Below are 12032 nucleotides of genomic sequence, written 5' to 3' on the forward strand. Positions count from 1 at the left end.
CAGCTAGTCATCACCACCCACCGCCAACTCTTGAGCTTCTCTTTTACCAAAGAATAGTGGGATTGACCGTCATATTATAATGCCCCCACGGCTGAAAGGGCAAGTATGTTTGGTGTGATGGGGATTTGAACCCGCAGCCCTCAGATTGCGAGTCGAGCACCCTAACCATTTGGCCATGCTGGGCCCGTCAACACAAGTACACTAATTACCAAAAAAACAGACAGTCCATTCCAATTTCTAATCAAATAACTAAAATAGTATTATTTTTATTTTCCATTAATATTATGTTCAAATTAAAACCAATTATAATATTCTAAAGAGAATGAAAGGATGTTCATTACACCTGAAGTAGTCCAGTTATTCATAAACTGAAGCAAACCATAAAGTGTTAAATGATGATGCTTATCTAATTTTTAAAGAAGATAACAGGTTAAAAACAATTTTTAAACTTACTGAATTATGGCTGCCCTCTCGAAGTACTTGATAGCTTTCTCAAAAACCTGAGATTCTATATAGTAAGCTCCTAGCCACTCTATAATTTCTATGTTAGATGGAAAGTAACGATAGCTCTGGAACAGAAAATAAAATGAACACGATGAATACTTTCAACATATTCAATAAAAGGTTAGAAAACTGGCAAATAAACACAAAAATATATTAACCAAATCTATATATAAGACTGGTTACCATATTATTAGCAGCAAACTTTCCTTGTATCAAAATAAAAATATAAAATCTGTATATAATTTTTATAATTTTTTTTTTTAACTATGGAAACCTGTACTATACCCAATGTTAAGCATTATAAGCCCTCTGATCTAACACTGAACTAATGGGTAGCAAACTGTTGAAAAACAGTGCTAAATAAACTTTTAAAGAGTACCATGGATAATATGATACACACTTATTGCTGACCAATTTCACTTTAACAGACTACACTCTCTGATTTCTGATAATCATAGCTATGTCTGATAACATAAACCTAACAAATCAGGAGTTTTATCACATGCCTTTTTTGAACATTTATTTATCAATTTACAAATGAGAAATGATAATTCAGGGCTTAATGTTCATAAAAAAAGCATGAAGCAACATCTCAAAATGTTTGAAAGATAAACAAAAAGACCCAGAATTCACAAACCTTATTCTTAGAACATTTATTATGTACTTTTAATGTACAAATACAAACTAGTACTTGGACTAGAATATTTAGCAGGGTACATATACATCTAAATGTCAGTACTTGGGTTAGTATATTTCGAAAAAAACACTTATATAAATATAAACCAGTGGTTTAGTAGGGTGCTGGTATATAACAAGGTAAGTACTTAGATCCATGTTTTATTATGGTACTGGTTCATACCAAAACAATATTTAGATCCATGTTTTAGTATAGTACTGGTTCATACCAAAACAGTACTTATATCCATGTTTTAGTATAGTACTGGTACATACCAAAACAGTACTTAGATTTTTGTTTGTCTGTTTTAGGTATCAACAAGTGGCCACACTTGTGCCTACAGACCCACACTTGTTGGCTAAGATTGGAGATATGTGTGAAACTGAGGGGGACAAACAACAGGCTTTTCAGTATCATTCTGATGTAAGTTTGAATTTTAAACCAATACTGTACTAATGTACCAATACTGTACTAAAACATGAAACCAACAATTTGTCTTGGTATGAACCAGTACTATACTAAAACATGGATATAAGTACTGTTTTGGTATGAACCAGTACTATACTAAAACATGGAAGTAAGTGACCATACATGTGCTGACAGACCCTCACTTGTTGGCTGAGATTGGAGATACATAAGATACATTTTTAACCATTTAGATACCCAAGACAGACCGACAGATAAAAATCAATGGTTAAAAAGTATCTTATGCATCTCCAATCTTATCCAGTAAGTGAAGGCTAAAATAAACTTATAAAAAGGCTATATAGGAAGATAAGAAATAAGTAAAATACACATTACAGCATTTTGACAAGTTTTCTTATCATCATCAAGTGTGTTATATAAATACATTTGAAAATATAACAGTTAAGTGAACCAATCATGAAGTAATTGAAGTATCACTGGTGAATAAATACAATGGGAACCATGATATTTGTTTATAGAGGATTTTTTATTTCTTATTAATAGAGCTTCTGTGATTTTTCTTTTGGCATTATGTTTTTTCTTAAAAATTATGTGAAAAGAATAACAGGAGATGTTGTGACCCAGTCGTCTTTATGTCAAAAGATGTGATGGTCTGTTGCACAAATGTGACTTCTTTATTATGACTATGGTAATTCGAGGATAAACCTAGCTTACAGTGACCTGATCTCTGCAACAGCTAGAGATTCAAGGACCTAGTCTGTGAAGGACAAGTATAATGATATGTAGTGGTGGAATAAAAGAGACAAGACACCATGTGAAGTCTTTCCTGTTTCTGCAGAGTCCATCATCTACTGTATAATTTGTGATCTTTGGAACTTTGATGAGACAGGTTGCAAAAAAATATATTATTGAGGGTAAGCCAGTCTCTGGACATTTTTGTGATGACAAATATGGTCTTTCACATCTCAAATAAGGTGCCTTCAATTCTGCTCCACGTGAATGTTCCTCACATGAAAATGAGGAATAGTGCCTTGTTCATATACTCGGAACTCTTTCTCTATCATGATTACACATAAATGTTTCTTTCATTTAATGTTTTTTGACAACTAGTGTTTTTATAGTCATTTATCGTGGTCTATAGTTCACATCGATGTCCTACGTTCATATTTCTCTTTTTTAAAATTACTAGTTTAGTACCTGTAAAAAAGAAAATTTTGTTGTATTTCTTTGCCTTTCTTTGAATTACCTTGATGTACTTTTTTACATTGACTCAAATTTATTTTATTAATTTATTATGAAAGATTTATCTGTATTTTACTGTATTATTTGTTTTTCTGAAACAACATTTTTCCAACAATTACTGCTGTTGATTTTTGACAAGCAACATTTTTTCCAATGGAGATGAAACATTTTATTACTGAAGGAACAGAAAAAAAACAGGCAGATTATGTGAACTAAAGGACTAATGTGGTCTATTAAAGTTAAAATAAATAATGGAATTAAATTTAGTTTTAATGGAGACACTAAATAATAGAAAACTATTTGATAACAAAAAAGTGCATCTGAAAATAAACTTTATTGGCACAAGAGTTAAATAATAAAAGATCAGCATAAAGGGATCAAAAGAATGTAACCATCACAAGACTTGAATGCAATTTTGATTCTCCCAAAGTCAGAAATAGGTCTATGTAAAAATGCCAAAACTGTGTCTATAATTCACATTCTCTCTGTATACAGTCAACCAAAAAGTTGGATTATAAGAATCTGAAAGTTTTTCTGTTTGTAAAGCAATCTTTCCTACACAAGGTACAGTAGAATATGCAGTTATTCCATGAAACAAAACAGTTTCTGTGGTAAAAAACTGATGATCTCTTTCATTCTAATCACCAAAATAAAATAGCTGCAGTTAGTCTGAAAGTAGTTGAATATGTATAACAAAGTACTATTAATTAAAATCTGATTTGATAAAAGTTAATAAGATCCTCTTACGGATCTTGAGTAGTCCAGTAATTTTTAACTGGTTTGAGTCTCAAACACACACATTACTTTTATCACACTTCAGTCATTTTTTGTAAGCTCAAATATACACCGAATAGATGACAGTTTTATAACTTTCTTGAAAGCTACATAATATCTATTTGTGAATAAGTCATCCCTACTTCTGAACTGACATACAAGAGCAAAAGCAACTAGTCAATAGCTCCCACTGCCAATTCATGGGCTAATCTTACGTGACTAAATAGTGGATTTGGCTATCAGTCTCATAGCATACCCACAACATAAAGTGACGAGTACGTTTCTGCAGAAACAGGATACTAACCACAAACATTTGGATTCACAATCAAGGCATGCTAGCAATTATTCCACACTCAGCTACCAAATATACAAAAGAGATGTACCTTCGAAGCTACTGTGATCTACTGACCATTCTGGGACAGAAGAGATGTACCTTTAAAGCTACTGTGATCTACTGACCATTCTGGGACAGAAGAGATGTACCTTCAAAGCTACTGTGATCTACTGACCATTCTGGGACAGAAGAGATGTACCTTTGATACTGCTGTGATTTACTGCCCATTCTGGGACAGAAGAGATGTACCTTTGATACTGCTGTGATTTACTGCCCATTCTGGGACAGAAGAGACGTACCTTTGATGCTACTGTGATCTACTGACCATTCTGGGACAGAAGAGATGTACCTTTGATGCTACTGTGATTTACTGCCCATTCTGGGACAGAAGAGATGTACCTTTGACACTACTGTGATTTACTGCCCATTCTGGGACAGAAGAGATGTACCTTTGATGCTACTGTGACTTACTGCCCATTCTGGGACAGAAGAGATGTAGCTTTAATGTTACTCTTCATTCAGAAGAGACTAAATCCTGCTGATGATAGCTGCTTTCAGAATGATGATATTAGTAAGCTCTGTGTGTTGTGTCATTAATTTTGAAAATCCTCTGTCCTGCATTTCTAATGTTCTTAATTTCATGGTGTGAAAATGTTAAAACGTTTGATATATTTTTATTTATTTTTATTTCTTTCCACTTATAATTGACTTAAATTAGTTTGGGGGGAACCCTACCCTTCACCATTAAACCTGTTTTCATAACTTTCGAAGTGAAGGATGTATGGGTTAGCACAGTGAGATTTAGTGGGAAATATTGTTTGATTTATAAGAATTTGGAATATATATATATATTTTAAACATTATACCAGTACTACTAAGGATAATATTTTACCATTCCATAGCCTGATCCATATCTCCTAAAGTTTCATATCTGGTAAGGTAAAGGTTAAGGATGTAAAGTGAGTCACAAATTATATACAAGTACATGAAATTACACCAACTTGCTTTAAAAATGAACCAAACAAGCACTAGAAAGGAAAAAAAGAGTAAAGTATTGATATTAAATTACTGATTTTCTCATCAACTACCACTGATATTAGGAGTAATATACTGAAAGAGCAGCAACATGCTTTTACTTACACTTCAGTTGTTCCAATGCCAAAAACTTTCAATAACACTCAAAATAATATTTTACAGATTATTCTGAAGCAACCGATATCAAGTTCAGTGTTCACTCCATATATGCACCTGTCACAACATGAAAGATCTTTTATCTTTTGTATTACAACCATTTTTGATGATGTATTAGGCAGTAACATTTATGGAAAACATATTTAATTTATAGATACTGTTTATCAAACTTAAACTTTAAATACAACATACAACTTTGGAATGAATAAAATACTCCAATAATTTGAAAGACTCTGTTTAAGTAAAATATCACAGAATAGTGTTGATAAATTTAAGCAAAATATTATACAATAATGTTGATAAATAAACACAAGAAATCAGCTATAACAAGTCATTTCATTGCACAACTGAGTTAAAGATTAACACAACATAAATAAATACTGAACTTTTTTTTATACAAGATTGGTTCCCCCCAAAAAATAAAACATCAGAAACAGAATTTATATCCAAATTTAAATTAATAAAATGATACAAATAAATACCCTAAACTTGCTAAATTCACTTTAACTTTAACATACCACCATCTGCTTGCTCTTGTGTATGAAATGTATACCAACCAATTGTCACACACTTTTCTTCTTTACTATTTAAGCACAACAAATTGCGTTTCTTCACTCATCAGGCTTTTACCCATTGTTTTTGACCCAGCCAAAGTGCAGAGGGGTCACTAAATATTTCAAAGAAGCAGATGAATGAAAGAAAGTATAGTGAGTCAACCTCACTGCAAAGATGTCAACAGCTAAGATCTTTGACTAAACAACAATGTTCAGTATTTACAAGCATTTCTTTCCTTGCATTGCATGAAGAAATACATAACTAAACAAAAATATGAAGCCTATAACTAACATTGTTTAGTTGATGAAATAAGGATAATCTTCTCTTCAAAATAGGTCTAGCTATACTAGTCAGGTTCTTTAGATAGCATTTACTAAAGTTAGTGTGTCTGAACTACAATATCTAACAGATTCTTAACAATGCCCATTCATGATGAAAAAAATATAACTTTTTTTTTCTAGTTACAATTCGTAATAAGCTTAACTACCGATAACAATTCATTGTATAACTGTACTTACTATCACCCCAAAAAGAAAACTAATTTGCACAGCATTAAGTTTTGATTTCAAGGATATATTTCATTTGAAATATTTTTCAGAACGAAAGTAGATAAAAAAAAACATACATACCACCAGGAAGTGTATGTGAAATTATTATTTTGTTAGTTTGTAAGAGTTTGTTTATTTGTTTCAAATTAAGCACAAATCTAAACAATGGGCTATCTGTGCTCTGCCCACCACAGGTATTAAAACTCGGATTCTAGCATTGTAAGTCCGCAGACATACCGCTGTGCCATTGGGGGGCAGTATGATTATGTAAGAACTAATTTAAACAAAATAACATCTATGCAAATGTCTTTCTTCCATATACTATTTCACAGTAGAAGCTTTCCTGAAACACTAGATTTTAATATAAAGAATGTTTTTACTTCCTATTTTTTGAGTTTACAAGAAATAGACAGGCACAAGTTACCTGGCAAAACCAGAACCTTCAAAGACACCATTGTTCTTCACTTATCAGGTACATACACCTTTCTTCTTTACTTATCTGTTATACAAGCCTTTTTTTTTCCCCATTCGTAAATCATAAAACATTTATTTACTCACTAATCAGGTACATTTATTTAGCTTTTTTCCAAAAATTCTGGATAACTACGTATTATGATTCAATGAAAGGATAGTTTCAACATTTCAATTTGTCTACATTTCTTAGGTTTCTGAAGATTCCCAAAGCTGCCAGATTTCTTAATAAAATAATGCTTGTCTCATGTTGCTAGGCAAACAGGGAAGTTGATAGGATTTTCTGACATTTTTTGAATTTCATGTTTAATTTGACGTGAATTATTTTTCAAAGCAAAACATAAAATTTATAAAGTTCCATGCACTTTTCTTTTTATAACTGATCAAGACCCGAGGTCACAAGAAAATAGTTGGCTAATCCTAGCAATATCTGCTCAGCTAGTTTAGTTCAACTGGTTAATTTTTTTCCCACAGCCATTATTGAATTATAGTTGTAACAAGTGCATTTACTATAAAAGAAAGAGTATGAGATTTCATTACTTAACTGCTCATTATGGTCCTTGTTCATCTCTGATGTTTGCAGAATATAATAAATATTATAGCCAAATATTTGTACAAAATTCAGAAACTCAGATAATTAATACATAAGTAATGATGTTTTAAGAGTAAATATTTGTATTGTTATTAACTACAGTGTGCTATACAAAATGTGCACATAAAAACAATAAAGGACTAAACACTGATTATATTTAATACTTACGACTACTGTAGTGGTTGTAAGGCTTGTATGAGGTGACTGAGTATGACACAGGCTCAGTCAAACTGACCAACCACGTGATATTTTTCCTGTGGGAACAGTGCTTGTAACCCATCAAGATTGAGCATAGGGCCGCAACAACACCTCGCCAACAGAAGTTGTTGTTGCAGTTACTTGTAGCAGGTTGGTTTTTACGGGGTGGAGTTGCTAGCCCCATGCCCAACCCTCCTCCTTTCTCATCCTGGACTTGGGACCAGGCAAAGGCTGGCATGTTTGGTGTGACGGGGGCCATCAAGATTGAAGGCTAAAAAAATTATGCTTTGTCAGTGAGTAATTTATGTTCAATTTTGTACTTATTGGATGGTGGTGAATAAATTAGAGAAGAGGGGATACCTAGAGAAAAATTGTCACATTTCTCACACTAGAGGAAATTCAGGATTTTTTTTAAAGAGTGTCTTATAAGATTAAGAATTTAAAACTTATATACCATTAAAATATGGATTATTAGCCATGATTTTATGCAATACTAATTGGTATAATGTAAATAAAAAGTAGTTTAATTAAATTTTGAATGTAACTCACAAAAACACTAGTGACATGTGCAGTACAGAATGCCCAGGCAGAGAGGGTTAATATTCTAGTAAAGAAACAAGGCAACATTTCTCAAAAATATTGGTAGTAATTGGTAAAGACTACATACTTGACGAAACAAGGCAATCTTTTTTGATACATGGGTAGTAATTGGTGAACTCTCTAATAATGAAATGGCACTAAGTGATGCAGCACATAATGGGGACTCACTGTAGTAAAAAATACAATCAGGTATCATTACTGGGAAAATATGATCGTATAAGTCACTTGTTAAGCTGAAAAAAATAATTAAGATATTAAATAGTCAAATGACTGACAATTTTTAATTTATTTTAAAGCCTATTTTTTATGTATCAGACAAAAAAATTAGTGATACAACTTTGTCAAGTAGCTCATGCTCACAGTACCCGATAAAAGGTTAGTAACACAGGAAAAAGTTTAATAAAAAATAATGTTTTCACTAAGTTTTATCCAACACAATTAGTGTTCTGAAGCACAAAGATTTCCACATTCACACATGTGTCCAATTACTGTTACAATAGGTTCTGTTGTTCCAGAAAAATAAATTTTGCAGTAAGAGCAAATGATAATATAATACAAACATTAATCCTGCACACACATTATAGATAAAATCCAATATTAAAATATAAGATGCAGTGCTGAATATGCATTTACCAACTATGGTAGAAAATTGTGAAGTTTTCTTAATCTGTTTCTCAGCATTAATATTTTTTCAGCTAATGTTTATAAAACTAGAAAAAAATTCTTGTTAATTTCAACAGTGTGTGTGTAAATATGCATTACAATTAATTCCAACTAAGTATTTTATAAAACAACACAGGTTTTGCTAAACTTCTTAATATAGCACTAAAAGTCTTACAAAGCGTACGTAATAATCTTTATAAATTCAAACTGTTATCAGTTATTAATCGTGCAAAAAAAATCTACCACAATTAGACAGGAAGATGTGCCACTACTAACACATATCTTCTAGACATCAAACCTACTTTAAATATAAGATAAAGAATTATATCACTGAAACTGAAAGCTGAAGGATACAGCACTGCTATTTGATAAACGACTTGAGGGTGGTTTCGAACAATAGCGTGCAGTTTGTAGAAGCAGTCGAGAGAATCTTCAAGGTTACTTAGCTTCTTGTATGTTAGTCCTGATAAGAAAAGGTTTAACAAACTTTAAAAAGCTTATTTATTCATCAGCTTTTCAAATCAAATCAATTTTGTAACATCATAAGAACCAGAAATCATTGTTTTTTTATATATTTTATATTTATTGTTCTACATTTTAAGAAAAATAACTAAAAAATTAAGCATTTAAGAGTAAATAGTAATAACATTCATACATGTTCAGAAGCACTTGCACATTTTGGACATCTATACTGCTAAATTCCAATTACCTTGGGAGGATAACTAGCATCCAAATACCTACCAAGTTTATTGGATTGGCTCAGACTTTGTACAGAGCCATATCATAAAAGATTGTTCACATTTTTATTATTTTAGACAATTCTCACTGCAACCATTGTACTGTAAATATGCCGATATATCTTCTCCCACTGTGTTCTTAGAGCCAGGATTATGATAAACTCTGTAGGAAAGTTCTTGTAATTGACTCGCACAAGCTCATTTACTACTAACCGTGTCATATTACAGTGTCATGTAATTAGTCTAAAGGCAGGAGCAGTGATTCATTGATTTATGATTGGCAGGTTTCTACTTCAGCTGCTAACAGTAAAATAAACATAAGAAACAGGTGTGAAAGGGTTAGAAGTATAAACTCTCACAAGAAGTACTTTGGAACTTCATGGTCAATACTAAATAGGACATAACAGTTATACTCACTTTATTTTGAATTTTTCAATGTTTAAAGTTTTACGGTGGTTACGAGGGTGGTCAAATTGACCAACACTATATAGAGTTAGGGTAGAGAAAATAAAAGATAAATATAGTTTTTCTGAAAAAAAAAACACTCTGACTCCATATGTTCACAGATACATTTTTAGTAAAAATACTTTAAAAATTATGATTTTTTATCTAAAAGAATGACTTGTAATGTTTATTAAAAGCTTGAAAAATTTCATGAAGATACACAAAACATGTACAAAATTATAGTACAGAAACTCCAATGGTCACTTTGGAGCCACACTGTCAGTGTAATTTACTGAGTCAGTTGCAAAAGAGTTAACAAAAACATATGAAAAATGACTATATCAATCAATACTGATAATAACATGTTATTTAAGACACCTCAGTAAATGTTTGTATACTGAACTTTAAAAAATGTTTTAATGTTTACAATTACTATACAGGTGCTTAATAAACATCATGAAGCTCTAATAGTCAACAATTTTTGCTTAGATATTATAAGCAATTACATGGAGGCTTTAAAGAGAACTTAATGTGATAGTGATCATACTGATCTAAAAAACCAAAACATTTTTCAGTTTCACACCTAGTCTTTGTTAAATAAAAGTTTCAGATGTTTAATCTATAATTTAATTAAGTTTGTTTCTTTGTCCTCTAGACTCCTCCTAGGCCTGTCAGATATGATTTAATCAACAAGGAATGATTTGTGATGTGTCAAGAAGCTATTTTTCTTTTAAAATGCATATACTTCATAGCTCCAGTTCTAGCTAAATATAGATCAATCAGTTAGGGGGGCCACTAGGGGTACTGATTTCTCCAGTTTCCTCTTTCATTACAAAGGATATACATACAGTCTATGTACCTTCAATCATTACTGATATATTTATGACAAAATAGTTACATTCATAAAAGCAAACAAAAGTAAAAGGAACAATGTAGTTTTGGTTACACATGCTATTAAACAGAGAGTTATTATTGTAACTTTATCTTTGAACCTGTGTATAAGACAAGGGGTAAAATCAGGCATTGTTTTAAGAGTAAAAAGTATTGTATTATACATCAGCAAATACAGTAGGTCAAACAGGATGTTCCATAGAAACGAGAATTAACGAACATTCTAGAAGTTGGAACTTATGGAAAATGGATTCAACCTTATTGATACTAAACACCAATTTGATCCAGAAAATAAAATGCAAAATTTTACATATCTGTGATAAAGGTAAAAAATTAGATAGCCTGAAAATTTTAGAAATAAGTAGAAGTCTAAAAACAAATCCAGAAAATGTTCTAAACAACCAAACCAAGTTCAGCTCCTCCCTACTTGTCTCAAAGTGAATGTCAAGGTTACTTCCGATTTTTTGGTTAAACCTGTTTACAAATCACTTCAGTCTGTACCTGATGATTCTTTTACTGGCAAATCCATGGTCGTTAATAAATTAAGTTTTTGTGAAACATACAATTGTCTTTGTTTTTTAACTCAATTCTGCAATTATAGAATTTCACTGAAGTGGAAACTATCATTTCTGTATGAATGATGTTATGAAATATTTGCAAACACAATTATTCCATACAGATGTATAAACATGAAGTTGAATCGTTCCTTAGTGAACGTGGTTTTGGAAAGTTTGAACCAGAAAACATCTACAGACATACCCAAGTTGTATAAAGCTTCAACACAACTAGCTTCATTAGAAAGAGCTTCTCTGTAATAATCTCTCGCCTTCTCCAAATCTCCTTCGGAAAAGCAACAATTCCCTTTGTTCACTAAAGCTGCCAAGTTAAAAGTAGCTATATTAATTTAACTTGAAATGAAATGTGCAGAAGTATTGCCAACTACACATAAAAAACATTACTTATACAAGAATAATTTCAATGAGGATATACACTAAAATTCATGCACCTAAACATTTTATCTAAGTCACAAACCTGAATAAATTCAACTACAAACTGAATACTAACAATGAAACTGATCAGGATAATAAACTATTAATCTCCTCTGGAATTGAATACTCACATGAAACTGATCAAGATAATAAACTATTAATCTTCTCTGGAATTGAATACTCACATGAAACTGATC

At 31.6% G+C, this 12032-nt stretch overlaps 1 protein-coding gene across 1 annotated transcript in view; it reads right to left on the reverse strand.

Moving 5' to 3' along the window:
* LOC106478335 (intraflagellar transport protein 88 homolog) overlaps positions 1–12032 on the reverse strand; it is a 74037-nt gene that overhangs the window by 11075 nt on the left and 50930 nt on the right. Inside the window, exon 16 of the mRNA XM_013938873.2 lies at positions 454–569. Coding sequence (XP_013794327.2) covers positions 454–569 — 116 coding nt within the window. The remainder of the gene's footprint in view (positions 1–453; positions 570–12032) is intronic.

This window comes from Limulus polyphemus, unplaced genomic scaffold, assembly GCF_000517525.1.
Source record: "Limulus polyphemus unplaced genomic scaffold, Limulus_polyphemus-2.1.2 Scaffold200, whole genome shotgun sequence".
Lineage (NCBI taxonomy): Eukaryota > Metazoa > Arthropoda > Merostomata > Xiphosura > Limulidae > Limulus > Limulus polyphemus.